General features: G+C 49.3%; 1 protein-coding gene across 1 annotated transcript in view; it reads left to right on the plus strand.

Annotated features, from left to right (window-relative positions):
• Csmd2 (CUB and Sushi multiple domains 2) overlaps window positions 1-26,891 on the plus strand; it is a 547,489-nt gene that overhangs the window by 209,639 nt on the left and 310,959 nt on the right. The window contains exon 5 of the mRNA XM_055610909.1: window positions 4,649-4,856. Within this exon, the coding sequence (XP_055466884.1) occupies window positions 4,649-4,856 (208 nt within the window). The remainder of the gene's footprint in view (window positions 1-4,648; window positions 4,857-26,891) is intronic.

The following is a 26,891-nucleotide window of genomic DNA, read 5'->3' on the forward strand; positions in this document are numbered from 1 at the left end:
GGAGTAATGGCATTACTGAGTTCAAAATGGACTAGGGTTCTGCTTATAGATGCTTCCGGCAGAGGGCTTTGCTCCAGCTACTATTGTGACTCTCTGCCACAGACACTGCTGGCCAGCATAGAGTGACATGATGGCCCTGCTTTGTCTAATTTGTTCTTTACAGAAGTCTAAAGAGGCCACGGTGTTGCCAGTCCCTGTCGTGAGCGGAGAGGCAAAGGCCTGGAGAGATGAGGTGGATAGCTTTGTTTATGGTGATATTAAGAGGCAGTGAAGCTGGGACAGCCCAAAGCTGTGTTCCTGCTGCCCACCACTTGACCACCAATGCCCCCTGTGGGCAAGGATGTTGGCTATCTAGTGACCTCAACAGGAGACTCATAATCCCAGCCATACACTGACTGTGAACTTCCTTCTGCTTGCTGGTGCAGGATTTGAGAGTGGGCCCTCTACGTTGGGATGGCCCAGAAGCCTAATGCACCTTGCCTTAGCACGGCTGGATCAGGCATGGCTCAGTGAGGCAGAGAGACAGGTGTGGACTGAGGCAGCTCTGAAGCCAGGGGTGTCCTGAGTTGCAGTTCCAGTTCTGGCATAGGCATCTATGACTATGGGACTGTTTTAAACTCAGCCTCAGTTTAACCTGAAGGTTGTCTTAGTTCCTCTCCGGTGGCTGTGATACAATATGCAGATTAGAACAAATTAAGGCGGAACCTGTTCCTCCTGGTTCATGGTTCAAGGATATAGTCAACTGTACATAGCAGGGAAGTTAGGGTGGCAGGGGCTTGAAGCAGCTGGCCCCATGGCATCCTCCATTAGGAAAAGAGAAATGAATGATGCTGCTGCTGCTGCTGCTTAATTTCCTGTCTCTTCTTACATAGTCCAGGGTCCCAGCCAGGGAATGGTACCACCCACAGTAGGCAGGGTCTTTCCACATCAGTAAACAGTCAAGAGAACCCCCACAAATGCCCAGAGGCCTTATCTCCCAGACGACTCTAGTGTCTGTCATAGACAGTTGACACCTCCTATCACAGGGGTGACAAAGCTGACTTCTTAAGTGGCTTGAAGGTTCTCAGCGCACTGCCTGGCCTATGAGGGACAGTCCACAAAGAAGAGCTCCCTAATCCACCCCGCACTGATCAGGAGTCCATCTCTATGACAGATACATGAGAGGAACAACTAAATAGGTGGAAGGATTTGTTTTGGCTTGTAGTTTCAGAAGCTCAAGGCCAAGCTGGCTCCCTTGCCTTGGGCTCAAGAGGAAGCAGAGTGGCGTGGGGGCAGGAATATGTGAAGGAAGCTATTCGCTCAAGACATCTAGGAAGCTGGGAGGGAAGATGGGTTCACAGCAAAAGAGACAGCCTCAAAGGACACACTCCTGCAACCTACTTTTTCCAACTTTGCCTTCATGGCTGGAAGTTCCCATCAAATTATGAACCCATTGATGGGTCACTCTAGAGGAAGGCAGGGCTCTTAGAATCCTGTCACCTTTTGATGACTGGCTCTCCTTGCTAGAGTCAGGATCTCAACACAAACCTTTTGAAGAACGCTTTGTGAAACTGTACAGGAAGAGCTGACCATAGCTCTCTGCTCAGGAGACCCAGACGAGGGAACACTGTCTATGAAATGAATGTGACTAATGGCAGATTAGATTATTAGATTATTCTCATGAGCCTCCATCATTACTTCCATTTGTGGTTCTGGGAGGAAGAGGAGCTGATTTCCAGGCACACTGAGTAAGTGGTCTTCTTGTTTAGATGTAGAAACTTGGGTTATGTAAGCCTTAGTCCACTTCACATACCTTCTACCACGGTTCATCTGCTTTTAATCGCATGCACATCCATTCCTGCATAGGCAAAGGATGGTAAACAGGGGTTTTCTCTAAGAATTCATTCTGAGGACACAGTTTTCCTTTCTGCATGTGCACCTAAAGCCAATTCAGACTAGATCATTTCCCTGTTTCTAGTTTTAGGATAAGTTCCAGGAGGAGGTTGTCAAAGTAACTAAGGGTTTTAGGGAACCACAGGTCAGAGTGGCCAATTGCTTTGTTAGGAGGTGTACATGCATCTCAGTACAGGTGAGGGGTCCCAGATTTCTTCGTGCATTGTTTTGAAACGTGTGTGCAGTTGAAGCCATAGGGGGAACTTGGGTTGCTGAGTGTTCTTATGTACCTGCCTCAAGGCTCTGACTTTAGGGGGTCAGAGCCCTGCTGCTCCTGTTTTCACTCTGGAGTTCCAGGACAGTGACTCCACTCTAGGCCCTGTGGTATTTTTCATTCCTCGGAGGCTAAGGACCCTGAGCAGGAGGAGATGGACAGAATACTCATAATTAGTTATGGGGATATTTGGTATTTATGAAAGCATAGGGTGGGGAAGATCTGATTCCGGCCAGGACCCCATGGCTCCCAGGCATCCCAGGCTGCTCTTGGAAGAGGCCTGACACACACATTCCTGGTTCTTCTCATTCCTTCCTGCACTGAGTCACTGAGCAGCTAACAGAGGCAGAGGGGACAGAGAGGTGGCTTTCTGAAATCATGGTTAATTGGAGAGACTTCAGGAGGAGCTAAAGCCAACCATAAATAAAGCCACAAGCTTGGAAAGGCAAATATCAGCACCGAGTACCTGTGTGCTGGAGAGCATGACTTGATGGTGGTACAGGAGGCCCACTGCCAGAGGAGAAAGTGTAGATGAATATTTTAGGGCTTGGTGTGAGCTGAAGGTTATATTTTACGATTCCAAAGTTGTAACTATGAAATACGATGTCTTGTTTAAAGTGCGAGGAAATCTCCAAACAGCTTTTACAGCATCTTCAATCAGAACAGGATGGCTCCAGAGCCGGGGGTTCAGAGGAGCCCAACACAGAAGAATGACAAATTCTCCTCTGATCACACAGGTGACTCTGGCCTAACGATTTTTTTGTGACCAAGTTCCTGCTTGCAGTATGGTCCAGGGGTCCCTGGCTAATGTTGGGACATTTGAAAATCTTCCAATGGTTTAACAAGCCACTGTCAAACTGGAAAGGTCTTTAGTGTGGAAGAGACCCCTATTCTGGTATACAGACTCAGCTAGAATCCCAACTTAGCCACTTTCTGTGTGGCCTCAACAATGTAACCTAACTTCTCCGATCTTCAGTTTTCTGCTTAGTCTCCCCATTCATCAGATACTCACTGAATGCCTATTTTACACCAGGAAATGTGCTGGAAGCTGATCTCAGATAGTCTCTGCCTTCACGGAGTTTAACCACTAGATATGAAATACGTGATAATGTCACTGACCAAAGAGTGTGGGGAGTAATTATAAGAAAGCATATGGTGTGTGTGAAGGGGGTGGAGGGTGGGGGATGGGAGGCAGAGGGTGTTGTTTCTGGAAAGATCTTTGAGGAAGTAACACTTAGATTAAGACCTGAAAGCTTGGGGGAGGGGGTGGCCAGGCTCAACAAGAGAGAGAGAGAAGATTCTAGAAAGAGAGATAGGTGAAAGGAGCCAAAAGGAGGTTTGTGGTGCCCTAGCCGGGGGTGGGGGTGTCAGGAAACTGGGGGTGGGTCCTGATCCCACCTGACAGGAAGTTAGGGATGGTTTTTTATGGAGTGAGTACAGAGGGTCAGGCTAGCCCTCCTGCATCCATCCAGCCTTGCCATCATGAAAGAGGATGGGAGATCAGGCTGAGGTGGGGAGGGGCAGCCATCACTGTGGTGACTGGAGCACCCAGGACCTCAAGTTGTGTGCTGTGGGAGACATCAGTATCCTTGGGCCTGAGAGAGTAGGCAAAAGTCAGGTACAGGCCCCACCCTCTGCAGACCAAGGTCTAGGACAGGACTCACAAGAGGAAAATTTGCTGAGCTGAGTGAGAACACAGTGCCACCCCTACCTCCACCCCCTCTATGCACCCCACTACCCACACCTCCATCCCTTCCTCACATCACCCCCAAACCTGTCAGAGCTGGGATCCTTCGGGAGCCCTTTCGCTCCTGCTGTAATCCACCCTCCTCAGTCTCCCCCACCCCAGGCCCACCCTCCCACGGCTTCTACCGTCCTGTCTCCATCTCAGCCACACCAAGGGCTTCTTTCTACTCTGGCTCTGTCTTCCAACTCCCTGCTGAGAGCCTTGCCTTCACCACAATGCAGCTCTCCTTCCATCTTCCAGGCAGAGCCCAAACCCTTCAGCAAGACTTGGCAGCTTTTCTAGCTCACCTCTCCTTCCTCCCACTCTGACTCCTGAAGGGCTCATGCACCCTTGCACTTTCATTGTCCACCCTGATCCACTTCCTTCTCAACACCCACTGCTTCCTCCTGATTCCTTTCTCCTTCTCCTATTCTTCTGTCAAGGTTGAGATTGAATGCCCCTTCCTTCAGATGTCCCTAACCCCCAGGACCTTCAGATGAAGCCATTTGCTTCCCTCCTCCAGGAACCTACTCTATCTAGCAAACCCCAGCTCTAATGTGGCCTCTTTGGTTTTTCTTCCTTAAGTTGACTCGTTTAAGCAACATGTTCCACTATTTATTTATGTCCTTAAAGAGTGAGCTGTCCTTTTAGGAGACCAGACCTGTGACCATTGTCATACAATCAGATGCCAGGACCCTTTCTTCTGCCCCCAAAATGGGTGAAATCAGGAGGCAGGAACCCTACCACTCATAGGCACTTCTTGTCCTTCCCCACAGCGGATGACGCCTGTGGCGGGACCCTGCGGGGCCAGAGTGGCATCATCTCCAGCCCACACTTTCCTGCCGAGTATCACAACAATGCTGACTGCACGTGGACCATCCTGGCTGAGCTTGGCGACACCATCGCCCTGGTTTTTATTGACTTCCAGCTAGAGGATGGCTATGACTTCCTGGAGGTCACAGGGACCGAAGGCTCCTCTCTCTGGTGAGTTTCCTGCCAGCACCCCCCTCCTTCCCTCGTGGCCTCTGCAGCTGGGGAGGACCAGACTGCCCAAGGTGTCCTTTTCATCCTCCTTCCCACTGGCTTGTTTTGAACCCTGGAGTCTTTGCATCTCATCATAATGAGAAATCAGTGCACGGTTTTAAAGTGGAGCTTCGTTTATACAGGGATTTTTTTTTTTTTCCGTATCTGATTTGAAGTGTGTCCTTGTTAGTTTCAGGCTGGAACTCAGGTGAGGAACCTGAACTAAAGCGGAAAGTGTTTTGGTCTCACGACACAAGCTTTGGATGGGGTCTTGGTAGTGCTGTGTGGAATCAATGTGCATTTCTGGATGACACAAGCACCTTTGGGTGCCATTGCTTTTCCAACCACTGCTGGTGCCTTGAGATGTGGGCAGTGCGTGTGTGTGGAGCAATGAAGCGACTCCCCTCCCTCTTGCCAGCTGTGCCAGAGGGTTGCTCTTTTTCCTGGACATCCCGAACATGCCCAGATGTTGGCAGGTCAGGCAGGACATGGGAGGATTAGGGGCCCGACAGCCATCCTTCATTGGTGCCTGCAAGCCCACAGTGTCAGCGTGTGCCTAAGAAGACTGAGGATGGCTTAGGGACGTACCCTGCTTCCCTCTGTGTGAGCGGCCTTCCCATGGTTGTGTGACATATAATGTGTGCCCTTAGAGTCCCTCTGTGACTCTCTAAACAGAATAAGGAAGTCCAGGAGTATTTGCGTCACACTGGGATTCCGAAGAAAAGTTATAGGACAGACTGGAGTGGGCATCTTTGTAGATTTTGTAGCAGGAATGGCTCAGGGCATGGGACACGGGGCAGAAGGGCATTGTTGAATATTCCTGGCAAAGCAGGAAGTAGGGGCTTGAGAGCCAGGGGAGGCTAATGTTTAAGGATACAAATTAGGGTAGTTACTGGGGTGATGGTCAGGCAGGGAGAGAGGGAGCTGGGAGGGAGGGGAAGGATGGAAGGCCATGACTGCATGCCTCCTCCATGCCAGTTATCATCATGGTAAAAACAAACAAACAAAAAAACCCTCCTGAGCCAGGTGGTGGTGACACACACCTTTGATCCTAGCACTCACTCAGAGGCAGAGACAGGCAGATCTTTGTGAGTTCAAGGTTAAGCTAGTCTACAAAGTGAGTTCCAAGACAGCCACTATTTTACACAGAGAAACCCTGCCTTGAGAAAAAAGAAGAGAAAATCTCTCCTGAGCCAGATGCAATCCATTGAGGAGTGTGCTCTCTGTTGGTGAAGAAGTCCATCCAGAAGGTTGAGTGTGTCCTATAAATGTGCCTCTGGGCACTGTGGAAGCAAAGGACTGGCATTCCCCTGAGCTGCCCATCCTGCAGACCCTGGGAGCCCAGCCTCATTTTATAAAATGCTCTTTTTTTTTTTTTTTTTTTTTTTTTTTTTTTTTTTTTTTTTTTTTTTTCCTGAAGGCAAATGTAGTCTTTGTGCTCCTTGGAGAAAACATGAAAAGACAGAAGTAAGGGACACTGATGAAAAGCGTGGGGTGGGGTGTGCCCCTTTGACCTTTTTTTTTTTTTTTTAAGCTGGCTATTTATTTATTTTAATATTATAAATAGTATCCAAATATCTCCGCTCATGTATTTTTAACTTAGCATGGAATCATGAAAATTTCTCTTGCATCATTGCAGAGCCCTCCAAAATAGAATGTGATGAAAGTGGCAATTATGGAACCTTTTCTACCCATAGGTGCCAGGCCAGTCCTAAGTTCCTCATAGCTGCAAAATCATTGCATGTTCATAAGATTCCTACAAAGCATAATTTCCCTCCCTTTAGAAAAGAGGAAGCCAATGACCAGAGCTCAGGGCTCAGATTAACCCCACTCAAATCCTGTCTTTTCAACTAGTTCCAGCATGGTGTCTGTGATGGGTTTCCATGGCAGTGTAGCTAGCTAGCTAGCACTCAGTGTCTTTCTCTCACTGCTAAGACTGTGACATGGCTTGTTTATTAGGTCTGTTGCTTCAGCTTTTATAGACAGACATAAGGGTGAATGTTCCCACCAGCTCCCTCTCTTCAAGCCTCAGGCCTGTTTGACTTGGTTGCTCACCCTAGGGCCAAATGACCGAGTGTGGCTTCTGCCCCCAGCTGTGAGTCTACACTCCACCCGAACTTCTGGACTGGATCAGATCTCAAAGCGTCAGCCTATTCCTTTCAGTCACCCGGTGGGGAAGACATTACACAGAAGAGAAAGTTGGCAGGGTCATCTCCAACTCTTTGCCATCAGATTAAATTCATTTCTGCTTATTCGGAGGGCTGGTGTTACAGGTGCCTGGCGGGATGCATTTGCTGCTCTAAATTTATACAAACCTGGCACTTACAGGTGAAGTAAGCTTGGGGAAGAAGCAACTTTCTCCCCTGCACCTCTCCTTCAAGGCTCCCCGGGTACTTGCAAAAAGCTATGCTGCTGGTTTGGGTAGACCAGTTTGTGAGCGCAGATAAGATTCTAGGCTGTGCTCTTGAACTCTGGGTCCTCTTGGAAGAGGCAGATTTGAATAAGTGGGCATCTGTTCATCTGTGAAGGAGACGGGAGTCCTTTGGAAGAGCGTAGCTCCCACCCCCTGCCCCGGCACCAGGTTGCAATGGATTCTGAGGCAAGGGGGCAAGTGCTACGCCTGACTCACTTTCCATTTTCTTCTCTGCCAAGTGAGAAAAACATTGGGGTTTTTCATGAGGGACTGGGTTCATTGGGATGTTCTGGGCTGGTGCAGGAATGGTTTGTAATCTTCTGTTTCACCAAGTAAAGCTATTTTAAAAGTGAGCCTGCCACCCCTCGGCACAGGAGTTCATAAAACAAAGGAAACCAGCAGCCAAGAGTGCGGCAGGAAATAATCACCTGGCAACCTCGAGGTGATACAGTGAAAGATGGGGCGGGGGTGGGGGGGACCACAGATGAGCAGCGGGGTTGCCCAATGTCGGAGAGCATCAGCATACAACACCGGGGCCGGGGGGGGGGGAGTTAGTCCCCCTGGTTTATACTGTTTTCCCAGAATCCCTGGGTGCCTGCTGTGGAAAAGGCTGTTACTACCCTGAGCCCTGAGCTGGGCTGTTCCACCGTGTTTAGAAAGTCCCAGGACTTAGACTCTCTCTTTCTTCCTTCATCGTGTGGGAGCAGGGGATTGGCCCTGAGCAGTGCTTGAATAATCCCAACGCAGTCTGCCCTACCCTGACACACATATGCTGCCATTGTACTTGGGCATATCCCTCTACATCCCTGCCACCCACATAAACCACAGAGCCAGCATCCTGTCCCTTTCATGGGTGTGAATACACATATACACACTGGATTTTTTTTTGGCTGACATGGGGTGTGTGTGTGTGGAGTGGTGTTCTCTCTGCAGGTAATACTCTTATCCAGTGGGGGGGGGGCTTGACCTCTGACCCTCAGTGGACCCCATGCCTTGCCAAGCACATTAAGTGAAAACTTCCTCAGCATTGATGATTGTCTTCGAGGGACCCTGGTATCTTCCAAGGGCTGGGCTTGAAGATGCAAGAAGCTTTGTTAGGCTCTCGAACTTGGGTCTCTGGAGGACGTTGGGTCGAGTTGAGATGAGAAGTTGCTGCCAGCTGGCTACAAAGATGGCCTCTCCACGAATGGGGTGATCATTGCAGGGAAGTCCGAACAGAAACCACTAGACCTGTCCCTCTTCCTCCTTCCTCTGTCTTGTGGCCCATCTTCCCATTGCAGCCCCTCTGGGGTTAGGCTTCAAGCTCCACCATGCCATCGAGATGAGAAGAGGACAGCATGGGAGTCAGCTACACTTGGCCTTCCGAAGCTGTTAATCCCAGGACAGTAAACGACTCCTTTGAACCTTAGTTTTCACGCTTGAAAATGGGGTTCGCGCTATAGAGCATGCAGAGAGGGTCCAACGTGTGTACCGATGCCGGGCTCCTCCCTGGTGCAGGACTCACAGTGTGGGAACTACCCCAGGCCCGTTCTCGATGGGCTTCTTAGGCCCCACCCTCACCTTCAGAGTCCCCCTTCCGTTGTTTCTCCTTTCCTTCACTTGCTTTTGTTTGTATAGTTGGGGACACGAAAGTTCCAGTCTACTTTACAGACAGTCAGTTTCAGTGTTTTGGGGCTACTCTCTCTCCTTTTGAAAGACCTTATTTTAATTATTAGGCACTCGACACATGGGATTTGAGCACACCGGAGCCATTTGATCTCAGTGACTTTTGACTAGGTCTTTCATTGTGGGCCCATTAGAAGCAGCCAGAATCAGAGGGCACACGCCGTATGCCTGTGGGGGTCTGCTCACAATACCTATTTGCTTATTTGTTCATTCACAGCCAACAGTTAGTTCAGATTATCTGTGTGCTGTGCTGCTCCCTCCTATATATTTTTCATAACCACTAATTGAGACCCTTCCATGAACTGGGCTTTCCTAAATGCTGAGGACACAAAGACACAGACTGGGGTCCTGGGGAGTTATTTATTCACTTCACAAACGTTTTTGTAATAGCCATACACCGTGCTGGACCCTGGGGCTCACAGCTAGTGCCACAAGGAGAGTATTATTTGATGGTTTTACAATATCATACGTTAGGTATTTTTCTAAGAGGTATAAAGGAGGTTCTCCCAGGGCCTGAAAAGAGAAATGCAATGGCCAGGACTCTTTCAGCTCAACAATCGAAACCCCATTTTCAACTGACTTAAGTTAAAAAGGAAATGTGTTGGCTTCTGTCGTGGAAAAATCCAGGAGTTGGCTTCAAGTGCCACTGGATCAAGGTGGACAAATAATGCCATCTCTTTTCCCTAGGGTTTATGGATTCATTTTATTTTCAGGCAGGCTTTATGCATGAGTAGACAAAAATGACTTCCCTTGGTCCCTGCAACCCATGTTAGCTGTTCTTGAAGGAAGGGAACATGATGCCTTTCTTTCTTTCTTATGTAATTTTTATTGATTGAGAAGCTCATGCATGAATTTAATGTGTTTGGATCAAGCCACGTCCTGTCCCCTCCCTCCACTTCCTCTTCTATTCCCACCATCACCATCCCCTCCCAATTTCATGTGTTCTCTTCTGTTCTTCTGAACACGTCAAGTCCATTTAGTACAGCCAACATGGCCATGAGTGTAGGGCACCTCTCAAGGACCACATCCCTGAAGAATAAAAAGGACCCCCCTCTCCCAGCAGCTCTCAGTTGCCAGTGGTTCCTCAGCTAGGTGTGGGACTTCCTGACCTACTGCCCACAGCATGCCAGGATTTTGTCTGGCTCGATTGTCCAGGCTGTCACAGCCACTGCCGTCAGTTCATAGTGCAACTCCCCTGCTGGGCCTAGGAAACACTGCTTAGCTGTAGTCAGCTATTGCCTCTAGCTCTTGTTATTGCTGCACCCCTTCTTCCACGGGGATCCTTGAGTTTGGCGGGGAGGAGAGGAGCTGTGATGATGTTCCATTTTGTGCTCAATGGGCCGAGCACTCTGCAGCCTCTTACTCTCTTCATGCTCACCAATTGTGGGTTTCTGTGTCAGTTGCCATCTACCACAAGAAGCATCTCTGATGAGGGTTGAGAGATTTTCTGATTTGTGGTTATAACAATATCTTTAGAAGTCAGTTTAATAGTACGTCCATTTGGCAGAATATCAGTGGTAGGTTCTCCTTTAAGGCCCGTGACCTAGCTGACCTCAGGTTCTTGGCCCATTTAGTGGTGCCGGGAACAAGTTCTCTTATCGTAGAGAGGGCCTTAAATCCAATCAGAAAGCGTTTGGTTACACCCACCGCATTGGTGCCTCTGTTACCAGTGGGCATTTCTCTTGACAGGCTAGTCATTGCTACAGCTTACACGTTCACAGCGAGATGAGGCTGATAATCATTTTTCTTCCCGCTGGAGCATGCATAATACCTTCCAGCACTGTGAAAGCTAGCCAGTAATCATGAAGCTTCCAGGTCAGTACTAACTTCAGCTTTCCAGGTTCTATGAGCCAAATGTGTGGCTCTTACCATCAAATTTTGGAAGTGTCCAAGAGAGTAACCAAGAACAACGGTGATAGTGGGTAATGTTTGGGGGGCTGGCTATGGAATCCCTGCCTTTCTTGATTGTTCTTGCAGAGGCCGTACCACAGCCGCACTCAATCCCGTGCCCACCCCCTCAAAACTTTGAAACCAGAGGTATTCCCATTGGCCACAGTCAGGTCACATAACCGCAGACCTCTTCCTGGGAGTGGGGTAGGGATGAGTTCAAGGGTGGGTACCCTAGGGGCTGGAAAGTTGAACATCAAGGCTGTCTGTCCTTCAAACACATTGTCAGTCTCTTGTCAGATTACATCTGAGGTTCTGAGAAATGTGTCCCCCAGGGGTGGTTTTGTGTTGAGCAGAAGAATGAATAAGATTTTGCTACCAGACTGGAACAAGAAGGAAGGATCTGTGGTGTTGGGGGGCATTGTAAGCCAGGTGCAAGGAGTGGGGCAGGGAGATGGCAGTGCATGAAGGTCAAGATGAACAGCAGAAGAGCGTGGGCTCAGGGAGAGTCTTGCCCTTTTCACAGAGAGGGTCGCCAAGTTGGAAAGCTACTGAAAACCTTAAGCACAGGAGCAAGAAAACTCTGAATTTTAGTGGGGTCAAACTTGAAGGCCCAGAAGAAAGCTGTAAAACTGGTTTGCAGCCACCAGGGCAGCAGAGGGAACTGCCTGGGCTCCTGCAACCCTGAGGTGGGGAAGGGAAGACATTAAGAACATCTCAGCTCCAGGGCTGGGGTGGCAGCTCAGTTGGTAGAGTGCGTGCTTAGCATGTACGAAGTGCTGGGCTCAATCCTTAGCCTCAGATACGCTGAGAGAGAGAGAGTGCCAAGGACATTGGTCAGTGCCAGGAATGTGGAAAGTGATTGCGGGAGCACCACCACAGGCACTCCTACAATCCCAGCACTCAGGAGGGTAGGGTGTAGGATGATCCTCAAATTCAAGGTCATCCTCGGATACATAGTGAATTTGAAGCTAGCCTGAGCTACATGAGACCTGGAGGCTCACAGGAAGGATAGGAGGGGGGTTGGGAGCCAGCCATAACTCCTAATGAATGACTGTGGGAGGCATCCACTGAACAGAGTACACAGGGGAAGAGATGGGGCTGCTGTAGAGGAAAGAGGTAATAAGTACATGCTGGCCACTCTAGCATAAAACAGGCATTGTAAGGAAGCCAAGTCTACAGTAAGGATGGAAATAAGGCTGCTTGCAGGGACAGGGCAGTTCATAGCTCTGAAGAGCACAACTTTGGGATAAGACCTATAAGGGTGGTCAGTGAACTCAGCAGTCAAGCCAGCCAAATTTGGTGTTAGATTTCCCCGAAGAGTCAACACTGTTGTAGGCCGCCCCCATTTCTATCGCCAGTCTCCTCCTTCCACCACAGCTAATCTATCTCCACTTAGTTCTTTGGCTTCTGCCTTGTCTGGCTTTGGGCCTGTCCCTGGCAGAGCATGGCGGTTGAGAAGACAAACCGGGCCTGTGCTGTGCGGAACTCATGATCCCCAAGCAATCACAGAGTGAACAGCAGGCCTCTGTGAAGTCGCCAACAGAAATGGGCAGGGTGGGGGAGGAAGGGCAGCAAAGACCCATGAGAGAAGGGTCGGGGACCCATCACCGAGGGGAAGGGTGGAAGCTGGAACCCTCCTGCTGGGGCGGGGCTAGCTTGCCCTGTCTGCCTTTGTACCTCATGCGTGATATGGAATGTGTCTTCTGAGGTTTTGTCCTCCCTGAATGTCAGAAGCTGAGCAGGATCAAGGTCCCACACTGGCTGACATGCCCAGAAAGATGTGGGGAATGTTATGAGGACCAAGGATGTAAATCCTAACTCAGGAGATGTGGTGAGCAAGCAGACCAAATGAGGCCGAGACTAGGAACCTGCTGCGGTCCCCAGCTGTGTGATGCCCTCACTACCTCTCCTTGCCTGCTACACGGCATTGCTTTAAACCACACCAAGAAACTGTTCGCGTCTGATGGAGCCCATGAAATCGCATCTGTTGTATCCATCAGGAGCCAGGCCATAAATAACTAGCCTTTTAAAATCTCATCTCATGCATCTCTCGGAGTTGGAAATAGCATTACAAGCTCCATAGCAAAGCCATAGGAAAGGATTAGTGCCCTAGGAGACCACTGGCATGCACAGGTCCATAGGGCCACGCCCCAGTTCCCAAGCTCTGTACTGAGAAGCAATGTGGCCACCTCTCCCACCTTTTGCAGGTGAGAACATGCTTTCAGGAAGAGAACAAAAGGCTGAGCTGGGAGAGCAGGGCTCAAGGCTGTGTTGTCTGCCATAGACACAGGGGCTCTGCTGAAGCTCGGGGCTCACAGTTCTGTGTGTGGGAGGTGGAAGTCAGGCAGCTGGCCTGCCCCCGCCCCCCATGGCTCTGACGACATGCAACAGGTTTATACTAAGTACTTCATCTGCTAGGAGGCCTGTGCCAGGGCTGTGAAGGGCACAGACAACAAGACGCTGTCCTCGACCTCTCCCGGGAAGCTGCCAGGTGCCTGTTGGCACAGCTAAGACAGATGGAAGGAATTGTTTTGGGCCCTTCTGGGGGGGCCCCACATTCTGGCAAGTCCTGTCTTCCAGAACAATGTTGATTCATTCAGAATGTCCAAGGTCTCCATTTCCTTGTTTGGCCACAAATATGCACTCCACTCATTCCTGGCTTAGCCTAGCCTGCATTCCACCAGCGCTTCTCTTTTCTATGGCTCCTGCAATCACTTTCCACATTCCTAGCACTGACCTATGTCCTTGGCACACTCTCTCTCCCTTGTGCACGCTCTCTCTCTCTCTCTCTCTGAGCTTATACGTCATTTAATTTTGGTTTTTCTCTAACCAGTGGCTAGGGTGTGATGCTCGAAGGTTCATCAAGACAGCAGCATGCACATAGAAAACCGGCATTTGAGAATTTGTTTGAATGGTTGGACTCCACATTCTGGGTCATTTGGGAAGGATGGAAATTGGTCCAAATATGGAAACTTCATGGAAGACAATGACCTAGGCCATTTGTCACCAAAGCTTCTGGGTTTTTGTTTGCTTGTTTGTTTGTTTGTTTGTTTAGAGAGAGTCCCACAGTATAGACCAGGCTGGGCCAGAACTTGCTATGTAGGCCAGGCTGGCTTCCAGCTCACAAGGATCTACCTGCCTCTTCCTCCTTAGTGTTGGGATTAAAGGTGTGCACCACCACAGGGAGCTGAACCCAAGCTTCTTTGGTCCCTGTTATTCCCCTCAACTACTTCCCCCTTCCAGCCACAGCCTCCCTGAGCTCAAGCCTCCCTGAGTTCATTCACGTGGAGAGCATTATCAGAAGGCAACCCATCCCTGGACCAAAAAAAAAAAAAAAAAAAAAAAAAAAAAAAAAAAAAATCACTGACTCCAAAGGCATTTCAGATGTCATCTTGAAGGGTGTTCTGTAACTCTTTTCTCCACCTTCAGGCTCCTCCTTCTGAATTTGGGCTTTGTTTTATGTTTGCTGTAGTGCTAAGGTTTGCATCAAGGGTTTGGCAAATGCTAAGCAAGTGCTCCACCTTGGTACCATATCCCAACTTCCCTCAAGGCTCTGTTCCTGCCTTATTGGCCTGCTCAAGGAACACCTCCTCTCTGGGTGAGCTTTCCTGCTTTCTTTTCTCTTTGAAACCTAAAGGTGCCTCCTTAGCCCACCTCTCCTCTGAATATCAATCCATAGAGCCAATCACATGATGGGAGTTGCCCAGCCACAGGACTAAATTGTCTCTAACCCAGTTTGTCCCGTCTCTGCTCATTGTGACCTGCATGAAGACCACATTCATTTTCTTTTTGTGGTTTTTGGCACTGCCTAGTTACCTAAAATCCTGAGGCTTGTCCCCACTCGGTCCCCTTCTCACCAACCACATTCAATTAAGGGCTAAGTTTTCCCAGTGTACCTTCTACAACATGACTTCCTGCTCTTGCTGCCACTCCCTGAGCTCAGCCCATCATCTTCTTTTCTTTGTAGGTCTTAATAGCCCCGCCTTTTTTTTCCTGATCTCCCAGCATCTTAGCTCTCTCTAATTCATTCTCTCTACTGCCACCAGAATGGCTTAATTAAAATGCAGCTCTGACATGCTAAGCCCCAGGCGAAAGCTTTCAATCATTCTGTTGTCTGACAGAACAGAATTCAAGGCCTTGATAAGGCATGCAAGATTCATTCGGCTCTAACTAGCCCTTGCCTCCCACCCCAGCCTCATCTCTTGACTCCACCCTACTTTGAAAACCATCAACCCAGGGTGTTCTTCCAGAGAACCCAGGCTCTATTCCCAGTATCCATATGATGGCTCACAGCCATCTGTATCTCCAGCCCCAGGGAAACCAATGCCTCCTTCCATATACTCATGTTGCACAGACATGCAGATAAAATAATACATATACATAAAATAGATAAATTTTAAGAAGAAAAGACCATCAACCCTGAAACTCAGCCATGTAATACCACTAAGGAACATTTCTTACTTGTTGAAAGTGTCTTTAATCCAGAATCGCAGAATCATTCAAGTGGGCACTCAGACTCAAGAACATTCCACCATCTGGTGGCCACACTATCTGGAATATGGGGCCTTCTCCAGTGGCATGGCAGGGACGATGAATTGAAAGTCCAGCATGGGCTTTTCACCATTCTAGCCCAGTCACGGCTTCTGGTTCCTTTTCCAGACCGTCCCTGAGTCATGCAAGAGTCATCTTCTCTTTTCTTGAATCCCTTATTGCCCCATCTTTTGACCACTCCAGATACACCTAACAGCACAAAGCCACGTTCTAGTATCCACCAATCTAAAACTGAAACCAAAATGACACCCACAAAATTCTGCTTCTCCACCCCAGTCACTTACTCCATATTTTTCAGCTACACCAGGTGCTGAGGCCATTCTCTTTCTTATTTATGCCCAACACTGTCACTAAACCAGACCCTGCTAAGATCCCCAGGTGGTCAAACCCAGTGTCACTTATCCATCCTCATGTGATTTGGTTTCCTAGCAATGTATTTGCCATAAGCTAGAGTCATTAGAGAGCAGGGAGCCTAGTGTGAGAAAATATCTCTATAAGTTCCGGCTGTAGGCAAGCCTGTAGGACATTTTCCAAGCTAGGGATTGATGGGGAAGGGTTCAGTCCATTGTGGGTAAGGCCACCCCTGGGCTGGTGGTCCTGGGTTCTATAAGAAAACGGATGGAGCAAGCCAGTAATCAACACCCTTTCATGGCCTCTTCATTAATCTGGGTTCCTGCCCGGGTTTGAGTTCCTGTCCTGAGCTCTTTTGATGATGAACTATGATTTAGAAGTGTAATTTCTCCCCAGCTTGCCTTTTGGTCATGGTGTTTCATCACAGCCATAGTAACCCTAAGATAGTCTCTTTCTCTTGGCTACCAGGAAACCACGTGCCTGCTGCCATGACCATTCCTATGAGCCTCCTTTTTTTTTCTTTTTTCTTTTTTTTCTCCACTGCTCTCCTCTGCCCAGCCTTTTCACTTAGATCCAAGAGGTCCAAAAACCCTCCCATTTTCCCATCTTCCCTCATTGCCAGGTGACCTCACAGGTCAGATTCAATATCATCTGTATGCCAGTAGCTCTCAGTTAAATTTCCAGCCCTCCAAGTTCTGTGTAACAGGAATCTCAAAATGAACATATCCAAAGTAGATGTCTTCTCTTAGTGTGGTGAAATATGTATTGCATGAAATTTGCCATTTTTTTTTCCATCACATGTGCAATTTGGTGTCATTAAGGATGCTGGATAACAGCCCTGCCCGTAATTGCCCACACATCTCTCCTTTCCTCTCTGTCCCTCTGAATCTGACTCCTCAGGGTGTCTCACATGAGCAGATTGCATGCATGCTCCTTTGTGTTTAGAATAATGTTTCCAGGTTCGACAGTATCAGAATTCCATGTCTTTTCAGGCTTATATCCCATTGTGTGTTTGTGTCTCCTCTGGCTTACCTATTCTTCCACTGATTTTGCTGGTTTCTTTTCAATTTGAACTCCCCCGCCCCTTCTTTTTGTAATGGTTCCTCTCCCACCCTTCTCTATGGCTTCCCATATGAGTCCACCTCCAAGGATAAGCTGCTTCGGCCCATTCTGTACCACCGGTGACTTTGGGCTGATTCTACCCATCCCAGAATCCATTATCCAGGAAATAAGGAAAGTTCTAGTTGGCAAATCAGATTGCATCTTGGCTTTCTGCCTTGTCCTGCAGTAAGCTTCTACCGTGTCTATCCTAACCCTCTGACTTCTTCCCTGTCTCTCTCTCATCCTCACCATGGCCCAGCTACAACTTGTCTTCATCCTTCCATGGATGTGCTAATAGAACCTGTCTCTGGACCTTTCCCTACTGGCTTTAAGTTTCTATTCCTTTGGTCTTTTTGGTTTTTTGTTGTTGTTTTGCTTTGGTTTGGTTTTTGCTTTTTGGGTTTTGTTGTTGTTATTTTTGAGACAGGGTCTCTCTGTGTAGCTCTCCCTGTCCTGGAACTCCCTCTGTAGACCAGCCTGGCCTTGAACTCAGAGAGACCCTCCTGCCTCTGCTCTTGAGTGCTGGGATTAAAGGTGTGTGCTACCACCTTCCCAGCTTATTTGTTTGTCTTTCTTTAATGAGTTCTCTCTCTCTCTCTCTCTTTCTCACTCTCTCTCTCTCTCTCTCTCACACACACACACACACATTTCAAAGGCTTGTGTGTTTTTGAAACATTAAGTTCACTTTGAATGTCTCCTTCTCGAGAAAACCTTTCAGTCCATAGAGTCTCAGCACACTCTAGCTGTCTATCATAATATCTTACTTTATTTCAGACCTTTGTTGATACCTGGTTCAGATATAATCTGTATTTTTTAATGTCCTTCCTGTTTACCCCACCCCCATTGTCTGCAGAATGAATCAGGGGAAGGCCCAGGTCCTGGGCTTGGCACTTAGTAGGACTCTAGGGTGGGTTTGCCCCGAGGACGAAGCTTGGCCAACCTCAGCACCCTGTGGTTAACTGCAAAGGTTAACCTGGAGCCTCTCCACCAAGTATTTTAAGTAATCACCTTCCTGGGGGACATGTGCAAATTAGCACTGACTCTTGCTGATTACTCCTCCTAAACTTCGTCTGATTAATAATTAATCAGCAAACTGCTTGGCCAGAGAAGGCTGATCAGTGCCAGGAAAGATCTTAAATCATGCAAGTCATTGGCCAGTCCTAAAAACACAGAAACAGCCCAGCGGTGGGCAGGACTGGAGAGGGCTGATCGCCACGTGAGCCAGGGATGGTCTCTGTATTGTTTGTTTTCCCTTTTTATATTTCCCCTCTACCACTCACCACCTTTTGACTAAGAAATCAGTTAGGCTCCTACTTAGAGCCAGAGAGAGACAGAGACAGACAGACAGACACACACACACACACACACACACACACAGAGAGAGAGAGAGAGAGAGAGAGAGAGAGAGAGAGAGACTGGGTAGCACAGAAATAGAACTGTGTTAAATATCACTTTCTTTTCTATTCTTTTCCTTCAAAAGAGTTTTGGTCTGAGAGGCAGAGGTTAAAATTAGCCAGTTTGCTAAGCAAATGGCTGTCTGGCAGCTAGTGTCATTTTCTGTATCCCCATCGGTTTCAACTCTTCATTCACGTCCTCGGACCAGCACACCTAGCTAGCAATAAGGAAGAGGCTTAATGGGCACAGCTCGCTACTGCACCCCAGGCCTGGGGAGGAATCAATTTACCAGCCACCTGTCTCACCAGGATTTCCTCTAGTGCCTTTTGCCTCCCGCCTAGAAACCCCAGGGTGACAGGAGAAAAGGCAATCAGAGAGGGATGGACGCACTTCCATTGTCAGCCATGAACTTGATGACCACTGGGGGCCTCTTTTAAGTCTCCTATCCTAGGTTTTATCTCCTATCTCAAAAGGCAGGCCTGTGTGGAGCTTCGTCTTCTCTAGCTTTCTTCACCGAGATATGGCCGTGGTAAGATGCAGAGAAAGCATAGAGGTCTGTTGATGTTGAACCCTGGGCCAGACGGGGCAGGAAGAAAGGCTTACTGAGCTAGGGGCATGCAGCCCTGATTGTGGTGAGAGCCATCGGTGGGAGAAGGCGACACCTTCACTAACTGTGATAGGGTGCCCTGGGGTGAGACGGTGGGTCTCAGTGTGCACTGCTGTGGATGTCCTGGGCCTGATCCAGCCTGGGAAGCTTTGAGGAAAGACACGATGAGGATCATCAAAGAGTGAAGCAAGGAATGAGCCTCTCAGAAACTCATTGTCTCCTGGCTGTTAGGTGACAGGCAGGACACAGGGTGAGGGGGAGGCAGATACTGATGCTTCTAGGGACCCCAAAGCTTATTCCAAATGCCCTTTTGATTGTATTCTTGCTTCTCAAAACACCCCTTAAAGCTGACTGTACTTCTCAAATTTCTCTCCCTAATTCTCAGCTGCAAGGGAGCTTCAGAAATCACACCACTACCCCTCCTTTTCTTCTCCAGACTCCACAATCCTATACTTCTCAAAAATAGCACGTGGGCATGGTAACTTCACGTTGTTATTTAAAATCATGAATGAATGAAATTAATGTTCTGAATGTGGGTGCAGTGCCCGCAGAGGCCAGAAGAGGGCACTGTGTCTCTAGAGTTACATGAGGTGATTGGGAGCTGCCTGACATGGGTGCCGGGAACTGAGCTCGGGTCCTCTGCAAGAGCCATCATACACTCCTAACCGCTGAGATGCTTCTCCAGGCCCAGGTTATTTTACTTTTTAACTGCTTGTGGGAGTTTTGAGGCAGATGAAAGTTTGAGAAGCCGCTGGGCCTCTGAGGAGCTCCTGAAGAACAATAAGGAAAGGGTTTGTTTTAGCCATTGAGAAGTAGCCCTCTTACGAATGGATTCAGTGTTGAGTTTCTCAACATAAGCTTGACATGCATGTTGGCCTATGATTTATTCATGAGTGAGAGCCAGTACCTCTATGACCCAAAATGAAGCACACTGACTCCCGGTGGACATTCTTCATGTATTTCACAAGTAGATTTGCCTGACAGTTTTATGCTGGCTTGTGTGTGTGTGTGGGGGGGGGGATAAGCCCTGCGTCCTTGAGATTGGAGGCACCTCTGCCCTCACATTCCCAGTCACTCACTTCCTGTCACGCTGGCCTGAGCTACTTTACTTTTTCACATATCCTCCCCACCTCCAACTCTACCTCCTTACAGCGTAGACTTGACTCACCGTCAGTGAACCCTCAGAACCCAGTGTAAGTCCCAGTGCCCACAGGTGTGAGGTTGGCCTAAACTCCTAAGCGTCTTCATGACCTCCTTTTTGGCACTGCCTCCCACCACCAAATGGGAAAACGAATGGCACCAGGCCCTCCAGGCCTAATCTGAGAGCCCTTCGGCAATGGGAGCACCCTCGAGACAAATGAGCAATGTATAAAATAGACCTATGATTAACTGCAGCCTGCATGCTGTTCATCAGTGTCCACGCATTCATTTATACAATACTTGCTTTCTTTCATCTGACTTAACGTTTCCCCAGCTCCTGCCCCTCCATCTGGGAAACCAATTGTGTGTGTGTGTGTGTGTGTGTGTGTGTGTGTGTTTCCACATTTCTGTACTTTATATGTATGGCCTTCCTCTATTTTGGGAGTTCTGCTTCTCTGATCATCAGTTCCTTCTGTGATCGGCTGATACCACAGGGAGCCAGGCATTCAGTTAGCCCTGTGAGGTGGTGGATAAGCCAGTGGGCTCCGCCACAGCAACCGTGTGCCTAGCAGCGCGAGCACACATATCTTAAAGCATTATCTTCTAGACAGTAAACACACATAAAATTTATTTCGGACCTGAAGAATACAGACAGGTGTCTATTGCTTGCTACTTTGACTGAACTGGGGCTGTTACATGTACTGAATATCACCCTTGTCTTGTCCTGGTGAGCTTCCGATGCCATTTTGGAGTTAAGGGTCAGCATGACCATTTTACAGATAAGAAAATGAGCCTTAGGGATTTAGCCTCCTTCGCACAAATCTTCTCCCAGACAGCTCGGTTTCCCATCAGCTTCTCGGTCAAATCCCACACCAGCCAGTTCGGGGGTCCTCCTCTCCCTTCCCCTCAAAGCTGGCTCTGTGGTGTAGTCTCTCTGTAAGGTACACTCCTCTCTCAAAACAACAGCTCATCATCCCCCTTCATCAAGGGGAAAGTCTGAGGTGTCAAGAGATAAAGAGGGGTGCTCAGTGTCACACAGCTGGTAAATGTCTAAGCTGGGAGGGAGTTGAGCCCCACCTCTGGACCACGAACCCGGATGTAGCCCCTGCCTCTTTCCTCATGTCCTCCATGCTCAGCTTCTCATTTGACCCCAGGGAGATCCAAGAGGAGGCACATGGCCTTCCCAGTGGGTTCCGGCACCAAGTGTGCTGCCAGCAAATCCCTGTGCCCTCAGTGAGCTTGCCCTCTGGGGCCTCGTGTAGAGTTACAAGAACTCATTTGGCACAGTGGGCTTTGGGCAGGCCCAGCTTTCCAGCTGCCCTTCCTCAGACCTTACATTGCAATAAATAGTACAGGGACTGGCCGTTCTCCCTCACCCCTCCTCCACTCCCCGCCCCAACAAGTGCTCCAGGTTCAAGGTGCTGCTAGTCTCTGCTGAGTCAGGGGTGCAGCGTCAAGCTGCTGCAGGGCAGCAGCCACAGCAGGAGGATGGGATGTCCCTCCGGGCCAGGTGGCTCTAATATCCCAGAGTCATTTGGTACTGTCCTGCAGGACTGCAGGGAGAAAGTCAAGGGTGAACAGACCTGACTGAGACTCCTGATGACTTGCTGTCTACATCCTGAATGCCTTTTGCTCCCCCGTTTCATAAGGCAGGTGGCAGGTTGTAGCTCCTCCTCCCAGATTGCTGGGATTTGAGACCTGGTACCCCGAGATGTCCACAGTTTTTATGTCTGGGCACAGTGCTGCCGACCTGCCCTCACTCGCAAGCAGAATCAGCCCCCCGAAGGTAAGATTTCTGGACGCTAGGATAATGTGAGGAAGAAAGTGTCTGTGGAACACCTACTGGGTACCAGACACCGTCCCTCCTGGTTTCCTTTGCATCTTTAAGCAACTGTGTGGAACAGATTCTTCAAGGTCACACACCCAAGGTCACAGATCTTCGGAGGTACAGCCCAAACCCTTCTTTGCCCCCCCAGCCTATTGTTCTTTCTGCCCCCCTGGATCTTAGAGGTCTGTGGGTGTTCAGCGAGGATTATCTCTGGTCCCACACCTCCTGCCTCAGACCTGCTGCCTCTGTGCCAGGTTGTCTTCTGAGGCTGTGGCTGACAGAAGCCACCGCAGCCAGCCAGCATAGGACAGCTGCTGTCAGCCTTCCTGCTCAGGAGAGCCCTGTCACTGTAGACAAATGGCCTGTGTCATTTAGCCACATCGTCCTCATTGCTGGTCCGAGGCCTGAGTTGTCCAGATAGCCCATTTCATTTCATGTTGTCCTGGTGGTGCCACGAGGCTCCCCAGACAGTGACAGCCTAGCCTTTGACCCGGCCAAGAAGAGTCGCAGACAGGCTCGCTTCCTGACTTCGGCTTGTAGCCCAATCGACTCACAATTATTAGACTGTCAACCTCCATCAAGTGACACCGTTCACAGGAGGGCAAGTGTCCCTAGGCCTCACTCTGAACAGAGATGACATCCCAGACACTGATGTGCCATCCACCCTTCTACCAGGGATTTCTGTGCAGTTGCCAATCTTATTCCGAACCCTGCCCATCAGTGAGCTTCCAAGCTCCCCAAAAGAACCCCCCCCAAGCCCCTCTGCTTGTAATTATCCACGCCCAACTCCTTCCTGAGCCCCACCTCTCCCTGGCGCCTTAGCGAATAATTACCTTCACAAGGAAGTAGACAAGTCTCTGGTGACTCCTGGCCCGGCTGGAAAAGATTCATTATTCTGTATCTGGAAATAACAGCCCCGTCAGCAAGGGGGCTGAGATAACACCAGTGTAAAACCTCTCCATTCAGGGGAATTAATTAGGAGTCCTTATTAAACATCCAATTAGGCAAAAGGGCATTTTTATCTGTGATAGTCAGCTGCTCTTATTTTTCTTAAGCTATAACTCCAAGGGTTTTTTTTTTGTTTTTTTTTTTGTTTTTTTTGTTTTTGGTGTTTTTTTTCCTTTCTTTTTTTTTTTCTTTTTATCTTTTTGTTTGAGAAAAGCACGGCTTGCGTGCTTCTGTGGAACGATTCGCTCCTCCAATGTCAGCTATGTCTTCATCAGCATGTGAAAATAGATTTTTTTTTTTTGCCATTCAATTTGCAATGCTTTGCCTCTTTGGAGTGTCGTCATGACTCCACCGGGTCCCTCCCTTCGGTGGGAGCTGTAGCCTAGATGGCTGACTTGGGGAGTGGGGTGCAGGCCGTCAGTGTTTCTTAGCAGCCAGATTCTGTGGGCCAGCCGGAAATGATGTCAACTGTCTGTGTGACCCTGGACGTGCTGCTCCGCCCCTCTGAACTTCAACTTATTCTCTTAATCTGCCACCCTGGGCCAGGGTGAGGATTAAGAATGGATGGGTGTGTGGCTGGAGAGATGGCTCAGGGGATAAAAAAAAAAAAAAAAAAAAAAAAAAACATTTGTTGAACAAGCACAAGGACCTGAACACAACCTCTCAGCACCCGCCTTGAAAGCCAGGAGTGGCTGTGCATGCCTGCAGCTGCAGCAAGACAGAGCTTGAGACAGGAAGATCTTAGGAGCTCAGTGGTCAGCTAGTCTAGTCGAACCAACAGAGCTTTCCCATCCAGTGAGCTCTTGTCTCAGCTCACTGATGAGTGACAGAGGAAGAATCCCAAACGTCTTCCTCTCTGTCCTCCACATGTGCACAGTCACTAGTACCTGTATGCTCAAATGCACGCAACACACAGAGACACACACACACACACACACACACACACACACAAATACACTGCAAAAAAGTACCCATTGGGTGGAAATATGGTCCTTTGGCAGAGCTCTTGCCTAGCAGATACAAGGCCCTGGGATCAATCATCAATAATAATAGAAGCTTGGCTTAGAGTCCAGGCCACCTGATACCCATACTTACATGGCATGTGACCTTGGAAATGTTGACGTCTAAATCTTGGTGTCCTCACCCCAAGCTGAAAGGGTTAACTAGGATGACCTATGAAAGCAGCTTTTCCATGGAGGGTGTCTTCATCGCTTTTCTAATGCTATGACAGAACACCATGACCAGGGAAGCTTATAGATGAAAGAGTTCATTTGGGTTTATTGTTTCAGTGAGTTAAGAGTCCATGATGGTAGAGCAAAAGCATGTTGGGCCGGAGCGGGAAGCTGGGGGCTTTCATCTTGAATGTCTGCTCTCTCTGCAAGCACAAAGCAGGAATGGTGAGAGTCGAGAGTCGAGGCTTTAAGCACTCAAAGCTCAGCTGCAATACCTCCTCTAGCATGGCCATGCTTTCCAAGCTTCCTGAAACAGATCGGTCCACCAGTCGGGAGCCACATATTCACATGCCAGAGGTTGGGGGAGGGGGGTATCTCATTCAAATCACCATGGCGTATGCATTTGTTGAGCTTGAATCTCTTTGCTTTGTCTCCTTCAAACAAGTTCAGGGAGGCTCCCTGGAAAGAGCTTTTCCTGTTCCCCACTCTAAAAAGAGTTGGCTTATTTTTTGCCAGGTGGTCTGGATGATTGGAGGCCAGAGCCCCTGGTCTGTGTCACCCAGCTGCGCCCTCAGTGATTCCCGACAGAAGCAGACTATCAGATAGGAGAGGGTTGCCTCTTGGCCCCCAGCCCAAGTTCTCCTGGCCATGGCCATGAATACATGCATGTCCACCTGTAGACTTGCAATCATGTTGCCAAGGAGACCAGCCACAGCTCATTTCTTTCAGGGAAGAGGAGATCTAGAGAAATAATAGAAGCTGAAGCTTCCAGAGAGTTCTATTGAAATGGTGTCAGTTGGCATGGGGGCTGTCTCGGACTCTGTTGCCTGTCTTTGGATCCCTTTTCCCTAGCTGGGCTGCCTTGTCTGGCCCCAGTGGGAGAGGATATGCCTAGTCCTGCTGCAACTTGATGTGCCAGGGTGGGTTGGTTCCCATGGGGGTTCTCCCCTTCTCTGAGGAGAGGGGGAAGGGAGAGAGGAGGGGTGTGAGGGTGGGACTGGGAGGAGAGAAGGAAGGGGCCTGTGATCAGGATATAAAGTGAGTAAGTAATGGGAGGAAAGGGTATTGTTCCTCGTCCCACAGATAAGGAGCCCAGCCTCACTCAGCATGCAAATGGCAGAGCCCTGGAGGCACCTGAGCTCTCCAAGATTTCTACCACAGGACACCTTTCCCTGCCACCTGGGACTGGACCCAGCACTTGGCAGACTTTGCGTGACAGGGTCAAGGCAGATGCAGCAAGCTCAGCATCCATGTGAAGTCTGCCTCAAGCCATGCTCTTTCCTGTCTGCATGTTTCTGCTGCTTCTGCCCTCTGCCCTTCCCCCTCCCTCACTGCCTCTCTGTCCATTTCTCTGCCGCCTCTTTCCTCTTCCCCTTCTCTTTCCTTTTCTCCCTATACTTCTCAGTCTCGCCTCACCTCCCCACTGAAACCACAGCAGTCTAGTAGCAGCTGCTCCATGTACAGTAGGCATACTCTTCCCACCCCAGGGCCTTTGCACTCACTGCTGCCTCCATCTGGAACATTCTTACCCCCCACATCCATTGAACTCAGTCCCTGGCCACTTTGACCTGCCACTTCCAAGCTCGCATCCTCAGTGATGCCTTCTAGGAATTCCTACTGAAGGGGTAAGGGCCCCTTGCCATTCTCAGAGCGTCTGAGAGTGTTCTCAGCTGACTCCACGCCCCAAAGGGTGCCCGGCCCCAGAAGCTCTGCCGTTTGAGAGCCGCCTCAGGCCTCAGATGGGGAAACTGGCACATGAGAGATGAGTGTGCCAGGACCGGGTGTAGCAGGGTGAGCTTAAAGCGACTGTGAGTGCAGCAAGCTCCCTGGAAAGCAGAGCCTGCTTTGTGGCCATGTGCAGGACTCGGTCCTGCACCATAGAAACCAACTGTCCTGCTGCAAAAACATGCTTCTGGGAGAGAAGGCAGGCTGGGCTGTGAACCAAGAGCCGGCTCCTCCCCGCCTCCCTCTCCCACCCCCCTCACCCCCTGCCAATTCCCCCATCAAATAATTCCTGATAATGAAGTTAGGATGAGTCATTGGTTTTCTGATGAGCACGAATTCATCATCAAAATCTACATATTTCAATCCCCTGATATGTGCTCAGATTCCTAACCTGATTAATATGTAAAGTGCTTCATCCTGGGGCTTACCAGGAGTGAACCCTGCCTGGTTCCCGGGACCACCGTGAGTGTGGCTCCTGGCTTCCAGGGACCTGGCACGTGTAAGAGATGCAGGGGTTGGGTGTCAGGTTGGGAGGGGCCGTGGGAGTTCATCACCCACTGGGTCAAGGTACCAAGGTGTCCATCTGAGAGGGGACATCAGACCCCTGAACACCCAGCGCTGCGGCTTCAGACATCCCTGTTAGATAACCTGGATGGACATTGCTGCATGGTTCAGCACACAGCATCCCACAGTGATGCAGCCTACGCCCTGTGGCTACAAACTCCAGTGAGATGCAGCTCCCTTCCGTACCTAAGAGCACTCCGTCTGCCAAAGCCATCAGGCCAGATCTTTGCACTGTCTCTGCATGCCTCCCTACAGAGAAAAACCAAACCTTGGCAAGCGGCCCTTCAGCCTCCCCCTACAGCCACAGCCCTGGCCCTGCCCCTGCCCCTGTTGCCTCTAACCAATCTCTTGTCATATCCAAGATTTAAGATGTAGCTCAAAACCTCTGTCATCTCACCCAAGAGACAAATCCTTCTCTCCACCTGAGATCTTGTTGGCCTAGGCTGGACCAGTTTGGGTCCATCATTCCTTGGACTCAGATTAGTGCACCATAGAGAGATAGCCCTTGCCCCTCTGGTCACATATAGGAGGTTAATGCTGTGAGTACTGCACACACACACAGACACACAAACACAGCACGCACACCTACACAGACGCTCATGCTGTGATCTCCACACATATGCTCACACAGGGACTCATGCTGTGG

The sequence above is a fragment of the Psammomys obesus genome, unplaced genomic scaffold (assembly GCF_907164565.1).
Source record: "Psammomys obesus unplaced genomic scaffold, mPsaObe1.curated_primary_1811, whole genome shotgun sequence".
Classification (NCBI taxonomy): Eukaryota; Metazoa; Chordata; class Mammalia; order Rodentia; family Muridae; genus Psammomys; species Psammomys obesus.